Raw genomic sequence first — 22,928 nt, 5'->3', positions numbered from 1 at the left:
ATAACAGCAGCATGATCAGATTCTGGCTGCATGGAGGTTCAGGGACATTATTTCTTTGTAGACCAATCAAAGCTAGATTCTTTCAGAAGTACACTAATTTGTCAAAACAAGTGCAGTAATCCCTTAAACATTGATTTTATCCTTACTCAAGATCAGGGTGCATTAGTAAAATAAGGATTAGACAGCAAGAAACTTCATTTTGAAGGAAACTTTATGAGCACAGTCCCTATAGGCCTATTTAGTGGAGTAGCAGGCTAACAACCTTCAACAAAAGACCCATTAACAGATGGCACTCAAAAGCCACCATCAACCTAACTCTCATAAATATACAGGCTGGCTAATGAAAATACACAAAATATACTCCCCATTTCAGATGAAAGGAAACAGGTATTGGGCTTCATCAATAATACATCTCAACATGAATCATTCAGTTCTCTGCCTGGGAAGAGGCATCCTATGTGGAAGTGCACCTGTGACGGTGTATTCTATTACCAGAAAACAGATATTTTAATTAAAATAGTTAATTAAAAGAGTGCATTTTTATGCGACAAAGATTATTAAGAATTGTTGCCACTACAGCAAACAGGTCTCACAAAGGAGCGTCTGACAGCTGTCATTAGATCAGGGTGAACTCAGTGGGGACTAGAGACCCCCCCCCCCCCCCAATTTTTTTTTTGAAAGCCACCTCAACCAAACTGCATACAAATTGTCAGTGGAGACAAATTATTTGACAAGAAATGAATGCAATATCAGAGTAGAGAGAATAAGGGCTTCGCTGTAGTCATAGCATTAACCACTTCCGTGCCTATTATCCTCATGGTTTTCACTAGTATGGGCACTCGGCTCTAAAGATAAGTATAAAGCGCAGCACACCTAATGAGAACTGACACCAGGACAATATATATATTTTTTTAACTAGGCAAGTCAGTTAAGAACAAATTCTTATTTACAATGACGACCTACCAGGGAACAGTGGGTTAACTGCCTTGTTCAGGGGCAGAAAGACAGATTTTTATCATGTCAGCTTTGGGATTTAATCCAGCAACCTTTTGGTTACTGGCCCAAAGGTCTAACCACTAGGCGACCTGCCGCCCCAAAATGTCACTATCTTGGATAGAACTCATCAACTGCCCTGGCTCTGTTAAACAAGTGTAACATCACCGTGGTGAATGGTGATGAACTGTTCCTAGAAAATTGGACTGAGGTCAGACAAGCAGAGTCAAGCTGTTAAAGTCAATGTCTCCTGATGTCCATCTGATTCTTTGAGTTTAGGGTTCCACATTCAGCTGAATGGTATAATAAATAATAAGTATATTTGTTAAAAGGTGTGATGTCTCAAATTTTACATGGGATAACTATATTAAACCACTCAAAAATAATTAGCCACTATTTAGAAAATAACCACTGAGGAGGAATAACTATCATAGCACCACCTAGCTGTTACATCTTTTTGGTAATCGTAGGTGTAGAAAATAGGGAAATATTTGTAGTTAGCTAAGAATATGATTCGGTAATTGCATTACTATTGGTTATTAACGTGTTATAGTAGAATTACTATTTGCCTTGGCTTAGCCTACTTACAGCGGTCCAATCAGCTTTTACACAGCCTCCTACTAAAAGAAAAAAGCATGCCAAATAAACTGTTCCATCAATGCACCCCTTTCCCAAAACGAGATCGACACGACAGTAGCACCCTGAATGTGATATAACCAGTAAACTGGCAAGCTTTCCGTTTGTTGTTGTGTAACAGGATAGTTAATAAACATAGCTAGCAAATAACGACTACTCACTGTTAGTGAGCTATTGGAGATGAGCTCGCGCCACTGTTCCATGTTTAAAAAGTAGAACGAGTAACGACTGATTATTTAATTCAGCTAACACGTCGACATTTAACAGCACTATAATGGGTCTCTTCATGAGTTAATATTAATAACGTATATCAAAGTTAGTAATCAGATATTAGAGATGGGTTTTGGTAAAAAAAAAAAACATAATAATTGTCTGCCCAATTTTGGAATAGATAGGCTTAGCTATTTAAGGTAGACTAATGCCTATGTTACCTGATCCAGCTGGCAGCTAGCTAATGTTGGCTAAATCGGTTGGCTCTGCGATAAACAGTTAGTACAGTAGGTGAATGAATTTGTGGGTACCATGAAAAATCGAGCTAACGTAGCTAAATTGAGTTAGGCAACATTTCAGCAAGTTGTCAGTCACATCCACGAAGTAAAATTCTACAAAATGTTAATGTTATGAGCTATTTTAGCTAACGTTAGCTATCTACTGTACAACTTGTAGCTAACTAGCTTGGCAGCTTCAGAGCAGGCATATTATAGCAGAATAAACCGACAATTAAATTATGCACACAACCTGGCACATGGTTTAAACCCGTGTATAAAAATGGAAAAATGTGTACAAATATGGAACTAACTTAGCTAAATAGTTAGCAATACGATAGTTCACTTGCTGGTAAACTTATAGAAATGGCAGACAAACAATCGCGTTGAATGGAGTAAACGGCATTAGCTTAGTTAACTGGCTAGTTAACGTTAGGTAGCTGCTTGACAGAAGATTCGTGGGGTGGATGTGACGAAGGGAAAGTAACGTTATATACTACGGTATGAAAGAGAGATTGGTGTGCATTCAATACCACAGTATCATTATCCCAAATAAGAATAAATGTATCGTCTCAACTCCGTAAAGATATATTCACCTTTGCCTTGTATAAGTTCTGCCCTGGCTGTGCTCTCTTTCCCCTCTCTCACTTGCTCGTTGAGTTCCAGTTCCAGTTGCTTCTGCTGCTGCTGTTGCTGAGTGTTGCACCCGTTGGTAAGTAACTGTCTCCACGGCTACAGTCACTATGGCGTGCGGGGGTCTCGAGGCAACTGTTGCTACCCTCTCCTTCATACGTCAGTCGCAAAAAAAAAAAAAAAATGAGGGCGGAAATACTGCATTGACTCCGCCCACTAAGGCAATCGACCACTAGACCCCTAGAGGGCGCTATGACCTTGTTAATCTCTGGTAAAGCCACAAACGTTTACATTTGGTCACGAATTTCAGATATATGTGTGAAGAATCCAGCAATCTGCAGATTTGTGCCATTTGTTTCTTGCAACAATTCACATAATTTATAAAACATCTATGGTAATTCATTAATTGGTTATTGCCAGAGCTAGAGAGTAGAAGTCTATACCACAAGAAAGTTCATGTGCAGCTGTTGATGTCAAATAAAATACAATTTTATTGGTCACATACACATGGTTAGCAGATGTTGATGCGAGTGTAGCGAAATGTTTGTGCTTCTAGTTCCAGTAATATCTAACAATTCCCCAACAACTACCTAATACACATCTAAAGCAACGAATGAGAATATGTACATATAAAGAGGTGAATGAGAATATGTACATATATATGTACATATAAGTATATGGATGAGTGAATGATGTCAATGAATTCTGAAGAAAAAAGCATCTATTGCTTAAAGGTCAACACAAAAAAAGAATCAACAATAATACTGTTATCAGTCATGTGTGTAATAAATATAAATGTAACCTCTAGTCTAAATAGGACATTGCCAGCCCATAGGTTTTCCATAGCTGCTAGTGCCTCTCAATATGGTCCTCTTCCAGTCATTGCTACTATTTTACTAGGCAAGTCAAGTTAAGAACAAATTCTTATTTTCATTGACCGCAGTTAAGGGGCAGAACGATACATTTTTACCTTGTCAACTCGGGGATTTGCAACCTTCCGGTTACTGGCCCAACGCTCTAACCACTAGAATACCTGCCGCCCCTAACCACTAGGCTACCTGTACTGTCAACCCTCATTTCACCTGGGTTTTAAAACACGAATTTTCTCCACATAGACCAATATGTTAGTACAGTCAAAATAAATCAGATACATATCTTTCAGTTTCAAGTTACATGACCGAATGAAACTCGGCCACGTCACATTTTCCTCACAAAGAATCAGTACGCGCACACTTGAAGCTCAGGGAAGTGAAGTGAACGTGTCTCTATTCCCTAATCAACAACTTCAGCGCCAAAGATTGCAACGCTGAAGTTACCTGCAGGAAACGGTTGATTGTTTTGTATTGGCGGTAAGGGCTAACATTATCAAACATTATTTTCGTAGACTTATTAGCTAATAATTTTTGGAAACACAAGTTAACTAACGATATCGTGTTGAACGCGTGATGCTGACTCAGAAATTGTGTAGCGAACGTTACTATAGCTGGCTAGTTTACCAAGCGGTAGTTACAGATAGAGAAGCTACAATGTTTGTTCACTATGGTGCTCTTAATTGAAATGGAATATCTTAATTGAAACGGGGATATTTAAATTTTGAAGCTAATTTGGTTAACCTTAGCTACAATTTGCCACTGTTCTAGGTAACGTTACTTTTGTTTGCACGCGACGGCTGGCTTGACAGCCTTTGCTAACGTTAGCTAATCAGCTAGGTACCGGTAGAAGAGATATTCGAGGAATTTATATTCAGGCTTTGCCGGTAGTTCGGCCAGTTAACCAACAGCGAGTAGATGCGTGCCATTCTAGTGTTGAGAAGCTACTCTGAAAATGTATAGTTGACCAAGCAATCAATTACTTCACACTCGAAGTTAAGCTTCATTAAAGCTACCCTTAAATTAAAGCTACCCTTAACAAAACTATAGTTAACTAAAGTTACTTTGAGAAAGTAGTTCACTACATCAAACTACTTCGTGAGAAATGATCATATCTAAGTCTGAAATGTAATAAATTGCATACATTGAACACTCTGCAATTGGATGTTAACCGAAGTAAAAAGTCATTAACTACTGAAAACACTACCATGAGTTGAATTTTGGTCAACAACCACCAAGCTACAGTGAAATGTAGTTAAATTTCTAGTTGGAACTAAATGTAGTTCACTCAACACTGCAAACTAGTTGCTTTCAGTTCATAACGCCCCCCCCCCAAAAAATCCAGGGCCAGTGTAATAGGTAGGGCATTAGGGGGCCTGGCATGCCCTACCATATTTAAATATTGGTCATTTATTTACATAACAGAGAGGGGCACAGACAGAATCATCAATCTCACATAATGCAGCTGAGCAATCGAAACAGCGCCCCTCTGTCTCAGTATGTGTAGGCCATGTGTAATGCTGTCTGGCCAAAAAGAGTATGGCATGTCTTACTCTTGGTCAGACCGCATCAGATACATGGGCTACATATAGGGCTTTCCAACCCAGTTCCTGGAGAGCTACTGTCCTGTAGGTTTTTGCTCCAACCTCACTCTAGCGCACTTTAGCTGGTTATAAGCTGAATCAGATTAATTACAACAGGGGTTGGAGTAAACCTACAGGAGGGTCACATTAACAGGTAATACATTGTTACGGTTAAATTACATGTATTTACTATAAAACCCATTTAAATGTGTGCACGCAACTGCGTGGAGGTTTCAGGGCTGCCTTGCAAAACTAAAAGTCCCAGTAAGCAAAATGATGTTGAAAAGGTGTTTTTAAAATAGATTTTCCCACTCGTTGAAAATAAGTATTTTCCGGATTTACTGAGGTGCAGCCCCATCTGTGGTAAGCCTACCATTTGTAAAACACCAACAAAAAGGTGTTTTACTAAGTTTTGTTGACATGACAGCGCATTTATTTTATTGAGCTCCAATTAGGTTAGGCTATTTGATCATAGAAACCTGCATGATGTAAAAAAGTGTCCGTCTCATTACATTGTCATACATTATCTTCAACCTGTAGGCTACAGAAAAGTCCACATACTCATTCTACCATAACCTTTATCTGCTACATGATTTATGTTAACTTTTTTTGACGTAATGTTGGTGGCGGTGCGCCAGCGATGCGTCTTCAACAGCAGCCTGGAGAGGCGAGCTGGGATTGGAGAAGCAAAATATTTTTTTCACACCTGCCTTTGACTAAGTGGGCACTGCTTATCACAGGGCGGCATCAGCACTCACAAAAAGCCTGTATGTCACTGGTTGAGAGATTTGTCATTTGTTTTGGGGCAGAATTTAGGGTATATTTGTTGTTAGAGGTGCGTCTTGGTCAGTTTAGCCATAGGCGGCAGCCTAATCCTTTAATGAGCGGGCCGGCCGTGAGCATCTTCATTCTCCTGTGACTGATTGTTCGTCCCTCAAAGTAGGGTGCACATACTGTTGTCCTAGCAGGCTGTCACCTTGCACAGTTCTATGTAAATTAGGGCTGACCCCATTAGTTGATTGTTTGGTCATAGGCTGTTTGCTCTCCCTTTTGATAACCACTCTGCACGAAAGGGAAAATGTAATGCTCTGACCAGTGGAAGCGTCATAATATACCTGATTTCTACTTTGCACAAATAGCCTACAGCTGTGTCGGTCCCAAACTCACTGAAAACTAAGGCAGTGTCTAGACTTGACAGTTCATGCAGGTTTAGTATTCTGATCATGGAGTTACTGACATGTCGTGCATTTAAACCTACATTTAAATGTGTCCACAGTGTCTGGATTCCCTTTTCCTTCATTATAATCAAAAGCCAGTATGCATTCTACAAACAGTGGAATAGGCACTAGCCAGCTAAACTCTGTAGCTAGCAAGCAACGCTAAAGGGATTGCAAATGGGTTGCATAGCTCTAGCCAAACACAAATTAGCAAACAGGTTCTTAACACGCTAGGAATGTATTTCTTCCAAAGTTCTAATGAAAAGGTGCCTCTCGGTCCTAAAACACAAGTTTTTCTGGAGACTTGTGCGAGGAGTGCTGATGTCACCCGCTGTATGCGCTTCCATTAGCCCAATTGCATCCAGACTGAGGAGAAATCCGTACGCAATGCATCCCTGACCACCACCTGAAGTGGTCAGCCAGATCTGAACACGATCAGACCACAAAGCGACATTTGTGGGTCTAGACCCCTCCTTTTCAATGAGATCTTTGTGTTCTGATAGCAGGAGTCGAGTGTAGACAACCTGAGGCCCCAGAATATTTTATACAATGTTCCAAGTTTGTTAGCTTTCAGGCCAGACACAGTTGATAGATGATCCAATGTTTCAAGTTCGTTGCAGACAGGCCATGCGTAGCCAGTGTGGTGTTAGCCTGAAAAATAAATATCCTCTATTTTCTACCTACAGTCTGCAATATTTTTATTTGTTGGCTTTATGTAGGCAAATTTTACATAGATGCCAATAGAAGTTACTTTTAGATTTGTATAATGTTCATTTAGAAAGAATTTAGATTTTTTTTATTTAAGATACAAAGACTATTATAAATGAACTGTTCCATGAAAATGTTCATATTATAATTATCACGCAGATCAGCATAAATGGTAAGATAAATTGCAGACCCCTGGTGCAGCCTGTTACCTGCAACTTCAGGAGCTTAACTGCAGAATCTGTGAAGGCCAGCAGCAGGAGGAGGAGGGGGGTCGGGAACCTTTTCTTTTTCTTCTGGTTAGGCTATCTTGAGTCCTTTGTCTTGCATATTTAATCAAGCAGTGTGCTTAAAGCATCAGCCAAGCTCAGTTAATATATATATTAGTTGATTTTATTAAAATAAAGTGTGCGTGTGTGTTATACACACACTTGAAGTCAGAAGTTTAACACACACTTAGGTTGGAGTCATTAAAACGCATCTTTCAACCACTCGACAAATTTCTTGTTCATAAACTATAGTTTTGTCAAGTTGGTTAGGACATCTTCTTTGTGCATGACACAAGTAATTTTTCCAATTGTTTACAGATTATTTCACTTATAATTGACTATCACAATTCCAGTGGGTCAGAAATTTACATACACCAAGTTGACTGTACCTTTAAACAGCTTGGAAAATTCCAGAAAATGATGTCATGGTTTTAGAAGATTCTGATAAGCTAATTGACATCATTTGAGTCAATTGGAGGTGTACCTTCAAACTCAGTGCCTCTTTGCTTGACATCATGGGAAAATCAAAAGAAATCAGCCAAGGCCTCAGAAAAAAATTTGTAGACCTCCACAAGTCTGGTACATTTTTGGGAGCAATTTCCAAACGCCTGAAGATACCACGCTCATCTGTACAAACAATAGTACACGAGTATAAACAACATGTGACCACGCAGCTGTCCTACTGTGCAGGAAGGAGACGCGTTCTGTCTCCTAGAGATGTACGTATTTTGGTGCGAAAAGTGCAAATCAATCCCAGAACAACAGCAAAGGACCTTGTGAAGATGCTGGAGGAAACAGGTACAAAAGTATCCTTATCCACAGTAAAAAGAGCCCTATATCGACATAACCTGAAAGACCTCTCAGCAAGGAAGAAGCCACAGCCCCAAAACCGCCATAAAGCCAGACTACGGTTTGCAACTGCACATGGGGACAAAGATCAAATCAAATTTATTTATATAGCCCTTCGTACATCAGCTGATATCTCAAAGTGCTGTACAGAAACCCAGCCTAAAACCCAAAACAGCAAGCAATGCAGGTGTAGATGCACGGTGGTTTGGAAAAACTCCCTAGAAAGGCCAAAACCTAGGAAGAAACCTAGAGAGGAACCAGGCTATGTGGGGTGGCCAGTCCCCTTCTGGCTGTGCCGGGTAGTCCTTGGGCATGGTCCTAGGGCTCAGGTCCTCCGAGAGAGAGAATTAGAGAACGCACACTTAGATTCACACAGGACACCGAATTGTTGGGGGTGGCCGCATCATGTTGTGGGGGTGCTTTGCTGCAGGAGGGACTGGTGCACTTCACAAAATAGATGGCATCATGAGGGTGGAAAATTATGTGGATATATTGAAGCAACATCTCAAGACATCAGTCAAAAAGTTAAAGCTGGGTGAAAATGGATTTTCCAAATGGACAATGATCCCAAGCATACTTCCTAAGGTTGTGGCAAAATGGCTGAAGGACAACAAAGTCAAGGTATTGGAGTGGCCATCACAAAGCCCTGACCTCAATCCTATAGAACATTTGTGGGCAGAACTGAAAAGGTGTGTGCGAGCAAGGAGGCCTACAAACCTGACTCAGATACACCAGCTCTGTCAGGAGGAATGGGCCAAAATTCACCCAACTTATTGTAGGAAGTTTGTGGAAGGCTACCCAAAATGTTTGACCCAAGTTAAATAATTTAATGTTACCAAATAATCAATGAGTATATGCCATCTTTTGACCCACTAGGGAATGTGATGAAAGAAATAAAAGCTGAAATAAGTAATTCTCTCTGCTATTATTCTGACATTTCACATACTTAAAATAAAGTGATGATCCTCACTGACCTACGACAGGGAAGTTTTACTTGGATTAAATGTCAGGAATTGTGAAAAACTGAGTTTAAATGTATTTGGCTAAGGTGTATGTAAACCTCCGACTTCAACTATATATAATATACGTTGTAAAAATGTACTAATTGGTTGAAAGAAAATACTCATGGTTGACCAATATCCTTTTTTTGTGTGTGTTATGGGACAGCCCTAAAAATGTAGGTTATATGATAATGCAATGGCAAATGACCTGTTATCTTTCTCTCCATTTCCCATGACCTGCAAATTCCCACCAATCAGTGTTGTCCAGGTGGGAAGCTCTTTCTCAGCCTTGGTATCATTGACTACATTCTTGTGATCAGCACTAACTCGTGTTGCATGGTATTCTGAAATGGTTACTTTTTTTATACAAGAACATGAAAAATGGTTCTGAACTGGAATTTGTGACTTTCGGTTAGAGTTGGACATATCCGAATGTCCATACCTTCATACCGTGTCTGTGCCATCCTGGGTTATACGATATTACCCGTAGTGCACACAAGGGGCACTATTTTATTTTTTCAAACGTAAGGGTGGCTCTAAAAACCATGTGTATGTTTTGAGTACTTTTTGTGGCCTCCTTGTAGTATTGCACATTTTGGGGAATATTCAGGTGTAAACTTTCTGTGGGAATTAATGGAAATATATGCAAATTCATATTAATACCATTTTAAATGTAGGTTTTTTGCATTATCATATGGAGACCGAAACAAACCTTTTACCGTCTAAGTAGACATAATTGCAAATGATTCAATCCTTCCAATAGAATACAAATAATAAATGTAGTTATGAATTTAACTTTTATTTGAGTTGACTCTTCACATGGAATGATTTCACTGAACAACAAAAGAAAGGGAATGGTGAATGATCCATCGCATCTCCCAAAAATGTTTTTCAACATACATCAGTAAAATGATAGTCTAGAAACTAAAGCTTTGGTTGTCTTCCCCTCAGGCTTCCATGTCTTCTCCCTGGACATCCTCAATGTCCACCTCCTTGAACATCAGACTCTGAGGCCTCATCTTTACTGTCACTTTCCAACCTTGAGGATGGCTCGCTGTCAGCCTCAAATTTGCCCGGAATGCCACCAATTTTTCAACCCTTGAATTGATCAGCCTGTTGCGTGCTTTGGTGTGTGTTCCCAAACAAGGACCAGTTGCGCTCTGAGGCAGCTGATGTTGTTGGGATTTGGAGGAGGATGGAGGTAACAGGGGAAAGAGCCTCAGATCTACCAGGTGGCTGATGAGATATGTTGGTACGACTGCCATATTGCATCTCCATCCCAAAGCCCTTTCTTGGAAGTGTACCTTCGAAGACTGCCAAGAACCATGCCCTCATCCAGGCCAAGGTGGCGAGACACGGTGGTGATGACACCATAGGCCTTGTTGATCTCTGCACCAGACAGGATTCTCTTGCCAGCATACTTGGGGTCCAACATGTATGCTGTGACGTGTATTTCAGAACTGCAGTTTCCTCTGCTTGGAGCAACAGTGAAGTGGGCAGGGCAGTAGGGATTTCTTCTCTTACATCTCTGCAAGTAGAGTCTGAACATCAGACAGGATGGCAATGTCTCTCTCAATCCGTACAATGGCAAATGCTAAAGGTTTCAGGCTACTTACTGCTCTCTCCCAAAATGCATCATCCAGGAGGATCCTCTTGATGGGGCTGTCCATATCAGCAGACTGGGATTTGGTCATTTCTTGGAGAGATTCCTTCCCCTCCAGGAGACTGTCAAACATGACAACACCACCCAACGGGTGTTGCTGGGCAGCTTCAATGTGGTGTGCTTATTCTTTTCACTTTGCTTGGTAAGGTAGATTTCTGATAACTTGATGACCCTTCACGTACCTAACCATTTCCTTGGCTCTCTTGTAGAGTGTATCCATTGTTTTCAGTGCCATGAAGTCCTTGAGGAGCAGATTCAATGCATGAGCAGCACAGCCAATGGGTGTGACATGACCAGGCAGCATTCTGTCACCAGTGCAAATACCTTCTGTGGTCCAAGGTCAATGATGACTGCCTTCGGCGCATCTGCAATGCATAGACCGCTGTGTCTGTTCTCTTGTAGAATACTGGTTGAGGGGTGGAGATGATGTAGTTAATTATTCCTTGCCCACAAACATTTGACCACCCATCAAAGATGATTGCAATAGTCTGCTTTCTGGATAAGAGCGTCTGCTAAATGACTTAAATGTAAATGTAATGTAAATGCTTTCTCTATGATTTGCTTGACCTTCACTTGAACTCTGCATCCAGCAAATTAGTAGATAAGGCATGTCTGGTTGGAGGGGTGTATGCTAGGTGAAGAACGTTCAGAAATCTCTTCCAATACACATTGCCTGTAAGCATCAGAGGTGAACAAATTGCATACACAGCTCTAGCATGACATTTATCAGCATTTCTGACTACTTTCCTCCATTGGGTCAAAAACAACTTCTGATTACAGGAGGACCATGAGCTATTGCTATCGATAAGGTGTCTGCTTCATAATTTTCACCTTGACAAAAGTCCCTCTACTTTTATTCGGAGGTTGCTTGTTGTGAGCGCTGAGGGAACTTTATGCACTTGGTCTGATGATTCTCCATCTTTGTTGCATTCTTCACATATTATTTGGCACAGTATTTGCAAATGTGCACAGCTTTTCCTTCTACATTAGCTGCATTGAAATGTCTCCACACATCAGATAGTGCCGTGTCGATATCCTGTAAAGATTAGAAATTGTATAAAATGAAACATGTATGGAAACGGGTGAATTTAACACTCAGTTCGCAGGCTGAAGCAAGCTAAAACCCACATGGTAGCAAAAACTAACGAGCAGAAATTGTTAACAAGTTGGAAATTATTTAAACCCATTTTGCTGTAGGCTACTATTTTCTAGTTAACAAAAATAATGCATGTCATTTATAAAATATATTCACCCCACCCAGTATTGTAATGAACTTACCAGAAAGCATGTACCATCTCATTAGTCTGCAAGATCTTGAGAATCAGCTGAATGTGATGGAAGAATGCACTGTGTATGCAAGAGGGTTGTAATTAAAGTCCATTGAATTTGGGATAGTTTAACCAGAACATGCCACAAGACCTAGAATAGCCTTGTGTATACCATTAAAAAAGGTAAATGAAAACATTTATTTTGATTAACGATTTTCATCCCACTCCCTCTCCCGTCGGTTTTAACAAACTTCCAAATGAGCTTCATTGCCATACAACACTCCTTCCGTGGCCTCCAACTGCTTTAAAATGCTAGTAAAACTAAATGCATGCTCTTCAATCAATTGCTGCCCGCCCGACTAGCATCACTAGTCGGGCATTAGACTGTAAACTCTCCTCCCAGACTCACATTAAGCATCTCCTAAATTTAAATCTAGAATCGGCTTCCTATTTCGCAACAGACTCCTTCACTTAATGCTGCCAAACATACCCTTGTAAAACTGACTATCCTACCGATCCTTCACTTCAGCGATGTCATCTACAAAATAGCCTCAACACTCTACTCAGCAAACTGGATGTAGTCTATCACCAAAGCCCCATATACTACCCACCACTGCGACCTGTATGCTCTCGTTGGCTGGCCCTCGCTTCATACTCGTCGCCAAATCCTCTGGCTCCAGGTCATATGTTTTTGCTAGGTAAGCCCCGCATTATCTCAGCTCACTGGTCACCATAGCAACACCCACCTGTAGCACGCGCTCCAGCAGGTATATTTCACTGCCGTTCCCCAAACCAACACTTCCTTTGGCCGCCTTTCCTTCCATTTCTCTGCTGCCAATGCCTGGAACGAATTGTAAATATCACTGAAGATGGAGACATATCTCCCTCTCTAACTTTAATCATCAGCTGTTAGAGCAGCTTACCGATCACTGTACCTGTACACAGCCAATCTGTAAATTGCACACCCAACTACCTCATCCCAATATTGTTATTTATCCTCTTGCTCTTTTGCACCCCAGTATCTCTACTTGCACATCTATAACTCCAGTGTTAATGCTAAATTTTTATTATTTTGCCTCTGGCCTATTTATTGCCTTACCTCCTTACTCTTCTATATTTGCACACACTGCATAGATTGTTCTATTGTGTTATTGATTGTACGTTTGTATAACTCCTGTTGTTTTTGTCGTACTGCTTTGCTTCATCTTTGCCAGGTCACAGTTGTAAATTTGAACTTGTTCTTAACCTTGCCTACTTGGTTAAATAAATAAAATAAAAATGATCCATTTAGTCTCTGGAAAGTCAAAGCTCAGCTAGCACAGCTGCTGGATCGCCATAGCAACCTGGCCTGATAACCAGATTAAACCCCCTTGTCCTGTAGTAACCCCCGCTGGCATATCTGCATTTTGTGGGTGGGTGGGGGGCGCTCACACACACACACGCGAGCAAACGACATCATCCAAGAGGAGAGGAAAGGGAATTTCACCGACTGCAGACCCATTCCCCTCCCCTTTGCATTAATTTGGCTGACGTGACCCTATATGTGGGACGAGTCTTGTGGTGTGAGCCCTATCAGCCAATGAGATGGGCTGTAGTGTTGGAATATTAGTGGGGGAAGTGTGTAAGGATGTCTGCAGGAAAGAAGCTAGTGCTGAGAGGGTGGGGTTTTGGAGGAGGGACAAACTCAGTTTGAAAATTAATGATGTGTTACAGAGTAGACTGAGTGGCCAGCATATTTTGTGTCTAGTGGCTGACAGAATACAAGCACGCTTACGCAGTCCAGAGAACCGGCAACGAGATCTGAAGTTTGCCTACTAGGATGCACTGTAAGTCCTTCTACATGATTTAGAATGAGATGTTCAGCCCTTTCACTTAAATCTGGCACGCAACCGCTTATGTCACTTGACGCTTGTTATCTTTATCAATAATCTTCTGGTTTTGGCTTATTGGAAGGCATTTCTCTAGCGTCATTGGGCTCTTTCAAGGTGTGACTGATGTTTTCTTACATTTGAGTCCTTCTGTGTTCGTTTTGAATTGTCCTTCGTATGGTTTAGTTCATAGATTAATATTACATTAAGTTCAAAACAACTTATGTACTACAGCTATGAAGGCTGATATGTGGTACTGGTTCATCCACCTCACTAGCCCATGTGGTCAGCAGGTATGTGTGTCTGCTTGCTGTCTGGGATGGAGTATCCAGCCCTCAATGTAGAGCTAATAGGACGTCAGGTTAGGGCGAGGCAGAAAGAAAGAAACCCCAGCATTACTGGGACTCCTCACCAGGCTGCTGCTGCCAGAAACAGCAGTTGGGTGGATGGATTGATGGAAACTTGATTCACCCCCAGTGTTTGAGCAGCCTTGGAAACAGGTCCAGGCAGAACGGTGAGCTGGCCATCTGGGAGAGGCAGGAGGAGCGAGAGAAGGAAAGGCGAGGGATTTGAATAATGTAGCAAGTGCTTTCTTTGCATCTGAAATTCTCTAAAATGTTGGGTATTTAAGTGCTGTGTGGGTGGGGAGAGGGCTTATGTGTTGGGAAACCCTGCTTAGTTTTGGGGAGGATTTGTTGTAGTTAATGCTGGTTTCTGAAAAAGAGGAGAGAACAAAGTAAAAAAAACGGACTCTACGTTTCAAAATATTGCATTCAATATAGATATTTAGCGATTATGGATATTGCAATTCTGATGTAATTTCGATTAATTCTACAGCCCTAGCCCAATGCTAAATCCATCTGAGCCGTACCTAGGGAGCATTGAGACAATCTCCCTGGCAGGTCATTAGGGTTGAGCAACATCATTCAGGCATTTTTATAATTAACTGCACCTTTTGGGTCAGGTGGTGACCCACCCATTTCAAATTGAGGACCACAAACTTCACCGAACAGCAATGTACTTTAATTAGTCAGGGCTAAATCAACAGGACAGAAGGAAATTGGTTTCTATCATGCAACGATGAAGTGCCTCAATTTATTTTTCCCCTGGTTTTGTATTGGTCTTCAGATTGTGAAGGTAAATAATACACAGCCTTGGTCGACAGCTGGTGGGGATGAGAAACAATCTGTCATTGCATGTGACACTAGTTCCGTCACATCCGAACATAAATTGGTCTTATAGGGCTGCTGCGTGAGACTTGTCAACTCACGTGACATCACCTCATCAAAAGAGTGGGTGAGGAATGGAACACTCATTCCAGCGTGAGGATCATCCCAAAGGCAGCATTCAGAATGATCAAGAATGCCATCTACCTCTTCTCTTGTTAAATAGTTTGGGTGTGTGAGCAAGCTTTTTCTGATCTGTAGGCTATAGCACCCACTAGGACTGCACAATATGGGCAAAAAATTGAATCTCAATTTTTGTAGCAAAAAAAATACAGTTTTACTCATTATCATACAAAGGGAATAATTACAATTTTATGGTTGGAATACAGTGGGCACTTGGAATGCAGTTTTGTTTGGCATGATGATGATGATGAATGGAAAAGTAAGGGAGATGGTTGTGACTTGAGGTCGACCGAATATGATTTTTCAACGCCAATACCGATTATTGGAGGACCAAAAAAAGACGATACCGATTAATCGGTCGATTTTTATTTATTTTTATATATATTTTTTGTGTGTAGTAATGACATTTAAAACAATACTAAATGAACACTTATTCTAACTTAATATACATACAATAAAATCTATTTAGCCTCAAATAAATAATGAAACATGTTCAATTTGGTTTAAATAATGCAAAAAGTGTTGAAGGTATACAGTGCCTTGCGAAAGTATTCGGCCCCCTTGAACCTTGCGACCTTTTGCCACATTTCAGGCTTCAAACATAAAGATATAAAACTGTATTTTTTTGTGAAGAATCAACAACAAGTGGGACACAATCATGAAGTGGAATGACATTTATTGGATATTTCAAACTTTTTTAACAAATCAAAAACTGAAAAATTGGGCGTGCAAAATTAATACTTTGTAGCGCCACCTTTTGCTGCGATTACAGCTGTAAGTCGCTTGGGGTATGTCTCTATCAGTTTTGCACATCGAGAGACTGACATTTTTTCCCATTCCTCCTTGCAAAACAGCTCGAGCTCAGTGAGGTTGGATGGAGAGCATTTGTGAACAGCAGTTTTCAGTTCTTTCCACAGAATCTCGATTGGATTCAGGTCTGGACTTAGAATGGCCAAGTCAAACACCTGGATATGTTTATTTTTGAACCACTTCATTGTAGATTTTGCTTTATGTTTTGGATCATTGTCTTGTTGGAAGACATCTCCGTCCCAGTCTCAGGTATTTTGCAGACTCCATCCATTCTTCCAGAATGGTACTGTATTTGGCTCCATCCATCTTCCCATCAATTTCAACCATCTTCCCTGTCCCTGCTGAAGAAAAGCAGGCCCAAACCATGATGCTGCCACCACCATGTTTGACAGTGGGTATGGTGTGTTCAGGGTGATGAGCTGTGTTGCTTTTACGCCAAACATAACGTTTTGCATTGTTGCCAAAAAGTTCAATTTTGGTTTCATCTGACCAGAGCACCTTCTTCCACATGTTTGGTGTGTCTCCCAGGTGGCTTGTGGCAAACTTTAAATGACACTTTATGGATATCTTTAAGAAATGGCTTTCTTCTTGCCACTCTTCCATAAAGGCCAGATTTGTGCAATATACGACTGATTGTTGTCCTATGGACAGAGTCTCCCACCTCAGCTGTAGATCTCTGCAGTTCATCCAGAGTGATCATGGGCCTCTTGGCTGCATCTCTGATCAGTCTTCTCCTTGTATGAGCTGAAAGTTTAGAGGGACGGCCAGGTCTTGGTAGATTTGCAGTGGTCTGATACTCTTTCCATTTCAATATTATCACTTGCACAGTGCTCCTTGGGATGTTTAAAGCTTGGGAAATCTTTTTGTATCCAAATCCGGCTTTAAACTTCTTCACAACAGTATCTCGGACCTGCCTGGCGTGTTCCTTGTTCTTCATGATGCTCTCTGCGCTTTTAACGGACCTCTGAGACTCACAGTGCAGGTGCATTTATACGGAGACTTGATTACACACAGGTGGATTGTATTATCTTCATTAGTCATTTAGGTCAACATTGGATCATTCAGAGATCCTCACTGAACTTCTGGAGAGAGTTTGCTGCACTGAAAGTAAAGGGGCTGAATAATTTTGCACACCCAATTTTTCAGTTTTTGATTTGTTAAAAAAATTTGAAATATCCAATAAATGTCGTTCCACTTCATGATTGTGTCCCACTTGTTGTTGATTCTTCACAAAAAAAATACAGTTTTATATCTTTGTTTAAAGCCTGAAATATGTCAAAAGGTCGCTAAGTTCAAGGGGGCCGAATACTTTCGCAAGGCACTGTATGTGCCATGTAAAAAAGTTAAGTTCCTTGCTCAGAACATGAGAACATATGAAAGCTGGTGATTCCTTTTAACATGGGACTTCAATATTCCAAGGTAAGAGGGTTTAGGTTTTAAGTTGTAGTTAATATAGTATTTATAGGACTATTTCTCTCTCTACCATTTGTATTTCATGTACCTTTTGACTATTGGATGTTCTTATAGGCAGTTTAGTATTGCCAATGTAACAGTATAGCTTCCGTCCCTCTCCTCGCCCCTATCTGGGCTCGAACCAGGAACACATCGACAACAGCCAAACTCGAAGCATCGTTCCCCAGCGCTCCACAAAATCCCGGCCCTTGCAAAGCAAGGGGAACAACTCCTCCAAGTCTCAGAGCGAGTGATGTTTGAAACGCTATTAGCATGCACCCCGCTAACTAGCTAGCCATTTCACATCGGTTACACCAGCCTAACCTCGGGAGTTGATAGGCTTGAAGTCATAAACAGCTCAATGCTTGAAGAGCTGCTGGTAAAACACACGGAAGTGCTGTTTGAATGAATGCTTACGAGCCTGCTGCTGCCTACCATTGCTCAGTCAGACTGCTCTATCAAATCATAGACTTAGTTATAACATAACACACAGAAATACGAGTCTTTGGTCATTAATATGATCGAATCCGGAAACTTTAATTTCGAAAATGAAACGTTTATTCTTTCAGTGAAATACGGAACCGTTTCGTATTTTATCTAATGGGTGGCATCCCTAAGTCTAAATATTGCTGTTACATTGTACAACATTGTACAATCTTATGTCATAATTACGTAAAATTCAGGCAAATTAGTTCGCAACGAGCCAGGCGGCCCAAACTGTTGCACATACCCTGACTCTGCGTGCAATGAACGCAAGAGAAGTGACACAATTTCACCTTGTTAATATTGCCTGCAAACCTGGATTTCTTTTAGCTAAATATGCAGGTTTAAAAATATATACTTCTGTGTATTGATTTTAAGAAAGGCATTGATGTTTTATGGTTAGGTACAGTCGTGCAATGATTGTGCTTTTGTTAAATCATCCCCCGTTTGGCAAAGTTGGCTGTCTTTATTAGGAAGAAATGGTCTTCACACAGTTCGCAACGAGCCAGGCAGCCCAAACTGCTGCATATACCCTGACTCTGTTGCAAGATAAATGACACAATTTACCTAGTTAAAATAAATTAATGTTAGCAGGCAATATTGACTAAATATGCAGGTTTGAAATCAATGCACAAGTATATATTTTTAAGAAAGGCATTGATGTTTATGGTTAGGTACACGTTGGAGCAACGACAGTCCGTTTTTGTGAATGCGCACCGCATCGATTACATGCAACTCAGGACACGCTAGAAAAACTAGTAATATCATCAGCCATGTGTAGTTAACTAGTGATTATGATTGATTGTTTTTTATAAGATAAGTTTAATGCTAGCTAGCAACTTACCTTGGCTTCTTACTGCATTCGCGTAACGGGCAGGCTCCTCGTGGAGTGCAATGAGAGGCAGGTGGTTCGAGCGTTGGATTAGTTAACTGTAAGGTTGCAAGATTGAATCCCCGAGCAGACAAGGTACAAATCTGTCGTTCTGCCCCTGAACAAGGCAGTTAACCCACCGTTCGTAGGCCGTCATTGAAAATAAGAATTTGTTCTTAACTGACTTGCCTAGTTCAATAAAGGTGTATAAAAAATATATATTTAAAAATCTGTCAGATCGGTGTCCAAAAGTACTGATTTCCGATTATGAAAAAATGAAAGGTCCCTAATTAATCGGGCGACCTCTAGTTGTGACAGTAGTAACAAATGTTTGCATGGTCGGAACTAGAAGCACAAGCATTTCACTACAGTCGCATTAACATCTGCTAACCATTTGTATGTGACAAATAAAATTTGACTCGATTTGCACAAACAATGCTGATATACTCCACTGGTAATGGCCTGTATTATAGGGAAAACCTTGCTAGCAAACTTTTTCTTTCTCAGTGCTAGCTAGCGATTAGCATTAGGGGCTAATACAAAAAAATAATGCATATTTACAACTTGCTTAGGCTAACTAGTGTTTTGCAGAGAGCAAGTTACACATGAATAGTATAATATAGAAAACGTGGAAGCAAAGTGGAAAGCTTTTTTGTTCTTGTTTGTTCAATGCATGTATTGCAGAGTAAACTTGAGCATGAGGAACTGCCTGTTTGAGTGATGTGTAATTGAGAAGTGGCCAAACGAGAACTTGAGCAATACATTCAAAGTTAAAAAAGACAAAATGGTGTTTCAAATATTGTAGTCCCATGCAATATGGATAATTGTGCAGCCCTAGCACCCACACCTGTTATGGCAAGCACAAGCCGATAACATTGAGACTGGAGACCCAGCCAAAGGGGCTCGCCCCCCTCCCAACTCCAGAAGGACCACAACACAACTCCCACACTATAATACATTACAGCTATGCAACGTGAACCCTGGCCACAGCTGTGTGTGACCATGGGGAATCTGCAGCTGCTCTGTTACTGGTGGTAGGAAGAAGAGTACAATGGCAGCTATTGTAGGGGTTGTGTCTGGTGCAAGAGGTGAGCTCACTCCACGGTATTTGCTTCCTTGGCTGAGCCAGGCACTGCAGGAATGGGTCATGTGCAGAAGTCTATCAAGGTTAAAACCTTTTGTGAATACTGCCCCCTAGTTTCATTTTTGGAAAAATAACGTTCCCGTAGTAGACAGGATATTTTGTCAGGACAAGATGCTAGAATATGCATATAATTGACAGCTTAGGATAGAAAACACTCAAGTTTCCAAAATTGTAAAAATATTGTCTGTGAGTATAACAGAACTGATGTTGCAGGCGAAAGCCTGAGAAAAATCCAATCCGGGAGTGCCTCATGTTTTGAAAGCGCTGTCCTTATTGAGCAGTGAATGAGCTATCAACCAGATTACTCTTTCTCCGTCTTCCCGAAGGTGTCTACAGCATTGTGACGTAGTTTTACGCATTTATGTTGAAGAATACCCGTAAGCGGCTACATTGCGCAAGTGGTCACCTGATGGCTCCCAGAGTGACTATCGTGTAAAATACAGAGGTAGCAATTATTCCAATCGGTCCTACTGAAAAACGAATTGTCCCGGTGGATATATTATCGAATAGATATTTGAAAATCATCTTGAGGATTGATTATAAACTACATTTGCCATGTTTCTGTTGATTATAATGGAGCTAATTTGGAATATTTTTCTGTGTTTTCGTGACTGCAATTTCCGGGCGATTTCTCAGCCAAACGTGAAGAACAAACGGAGCTATTTCGCCTACAAAAATAATATTTTGGGAAAAAAGGAGCATTTGATATCTAACTGGGAGTCTTGTGAGTGAACATCCGAAGCTCATCAAAGGTAAACCTATTTAATTTGATTGCTTTTCTGATTTCCGTGACCAAGCTGCCTGCTGCTAGCTGGACAAAATGCTATGATAGGCTATCAATAAACTTCGACAAACACAAATGCTTGTCTAGCTTTGGCTGTAAAGCATATTTTGAAAATCTGAGATGACCGGGTGATTAACCTCTTGGAACTCTAGGGGCAGTATTTAATTTTTGCATGAAAAAACGTTCCCATTTTAAACAAGATATTTTGTCATGAAAAGATGTTCGACTATGCATATAATTGACAGCTTTGGAAAGAAAACTCTGACGTTTCCAAAACTGCAAAGATATTATCTGTGAGTGCCACAGAACTGATGCTACAGGCGAAACCAAGATGAAACTTCAAACAGGAAATTAGCCAAATTTGAGGCGCTGTTTTCCAATGTCTCCTTATATGGCTGTGAATGCGCCCTGAACAAGCCTACACTTTCTGCCGTTTCCCCAAGGTGTCTGCAGCGTTGTGACGTATTTGTAGGCATATCATTGGAAGATTGACCATAAGAGACCACATTTACCAGGTGTCCGCCCGGTGTCCTGCATCGAAATTGGTGCGGAAAAAGAGAAAGCAGACTTCCACGAACGATATATCAACAAAGAGATATGTGAAAAACACCTTGAGGATTGATTCTAAACAACGTTTGCCATGTTTCAGTCGATATTATGGAGTTAATTTGGGGAAAAGTTTGGCGTTTTGATGACTGAATTTTCGGGGCTTTTTGGTAGCCAAACGTGATGTACAAAACAGAGCGATTTCTCCTACACAAAGAATCTGCCCGCTAAATGCTATCTATACTCTTACACATGCTTGTTTTGCTATGGCTGAAAAGCATATTTTGAAAATCTGAGATGAGTGTTGTTAAGAAAAGGCTAAGCTTGAGAGCTAGCATATTCATTTCATTTGCGATTTTCATGAAGAGTTAACATTGCGTTATGGTAATGAGCTTGAGGCTGTATTCACGATCCCGGATCCGGGTACTATCGAGAGGTTAACAAAAGGCTAAGCTGTGTCTCAATGTATTTCTTTTGTGATTTACATGAATAGGAATATTTTCTAGGAATATTTATGTCCGTTGCTTTATGCTAATTAGTGTCAGTCGATGATTACGCTCCCACATGCGGGATGGGGAGTCACTAGAGGTTTTAACGGCAGTGTCAGAGGGAACTGGGAGGTAGAATCTCGATCTGCTGAGCTACAGCCCATAAACCACGAATCACATTGGTTTTAGTTACATTTTTTGAGAAAGGTACAAATGTACAACCAACCACTCAACACCAGGTTATGTAATTGGCTGGGCTTTAAGGGTTTGCTGCACCCTGTCCCTGGCTCAGGAGAATGTTTCTGCTTTGTGACCTCCCCATGGAGGATTTCTTTCCTCCTGCTTAATTGTACTCAGCTTGTATGTGTTTTCAATGCACAGAGAGCCAGTCCTAAATAAACAGCCAGTGTTGGCTCTCCAACAAGTGGACAGTGTCAATAATGGAAAGTGGGCCGGGGTTACTTGCTTATTGTTTTACAGTGCTGACGTGTTTCCTGTACCGTGTTGATGACAGAAATGGGACGTGCGCTCTGCTCAGTTCTCCCCCTCTTGGGCAACTTCCCACAATGGAACAAACGGATCATCAACGGGGCCAAACTGTGCTCTGAGTCTCTCTTAGACAGATGGAGCCATTGAATTTCAATAACCAGAGGATGTACAAGCCATCAAATGAGTCCATCTTCTGCAACCTCTGCTGTCCCGCTGTCGTCATGTGTTCACATTGCTTTACATCTCTGAAAGGGGGTTTCATAACACGATTAGGCCTAAATGTTAATTGAGGCTTCTACTGATTTTAGGAAATGACCACATTGAATAAACATGGTTAATCTGGAGGTAAAAAACCCACACCTGTTTAGGCGAGGTGCTCGCTCGTGGAGTAGAACACTTAAAAGAAAAGGAGAGCCGCACACTCAAGGAGCTCAAATGCAATAATTTCATAACCTAATAACTAATGTTTCGAC

At 40.9% G+C, this 22,928-nt stretch overlaps 2 protein-coding genes across 5 annotated transcripts in view; one reads left to right on the top strand and one right to left on the bottom strand.

Annotated features, from left to right (window-relative positions):
- LOC135556463 (DNA-binding protein RFX2) overlaps positions 1-3,231 on the bottom strand; it is a 67,335-nt gene extending 64,104 nt beyond the window's left edge. For both annotated transcript variants that reach the window (XM_064989691.1, XM_064989693.1), the window contains exon 1: positions 2,711-3,231. The gene's annotated coding sequence lies outside the window, so the exon portion shown is untranslated. The remainder of the gene's footprint in view (positions 1-2,710) is intronic.
- A 672-nt stretch (positions 3,232-3,903) lies between these two features.
- Positions 3,904-22,928, top strand: part of LOC135556461 (long-chain-fatty-acid--CoA ligase ACSBG2-like) — a 54,347-nt gene continuing 35,322 nt past the window's right edge. Inside the window, exon 1 of one of the 3 annotated variants that reach the window (XM_064989688.1) lies at positions 3,904-4,096. Coding sequence is in view for 2 of the 3 variants with exons in the window: in XM_064989689.1 (XP_064845761.1) it covers positions 13,991-13,997 (7 nt within the window). In the remaining variant the exon portion in view is untranslated. Of the gene's footprint in view, positions 4,097-13,912; positions 13,998-22,928 lie in introns of those variants that run through there. The other 2 variants (XM_064989689.1, XM_064989687.1) reach the window with 2 other exon arrangements.

Source organism: Oncorhynchus masou, chromosome 15 (genome assembly GCF_036934945.1).
Source record: "Oncorhynchus masou masou isolate Uvic2021 chromosome 15, UVic_Omas_1.1, whole genome shotgun sequence".
NCBI classification, from domain to species: Eukaryota; Metazoa; Chordata; class Actinopteri; order Salmoniformes; family Salmonidae; genus Oncorhynchus; species Oncorhynchus masou.
This window is presented reverse-complemented; position numbering and strand designations above follow the sequence as displayed.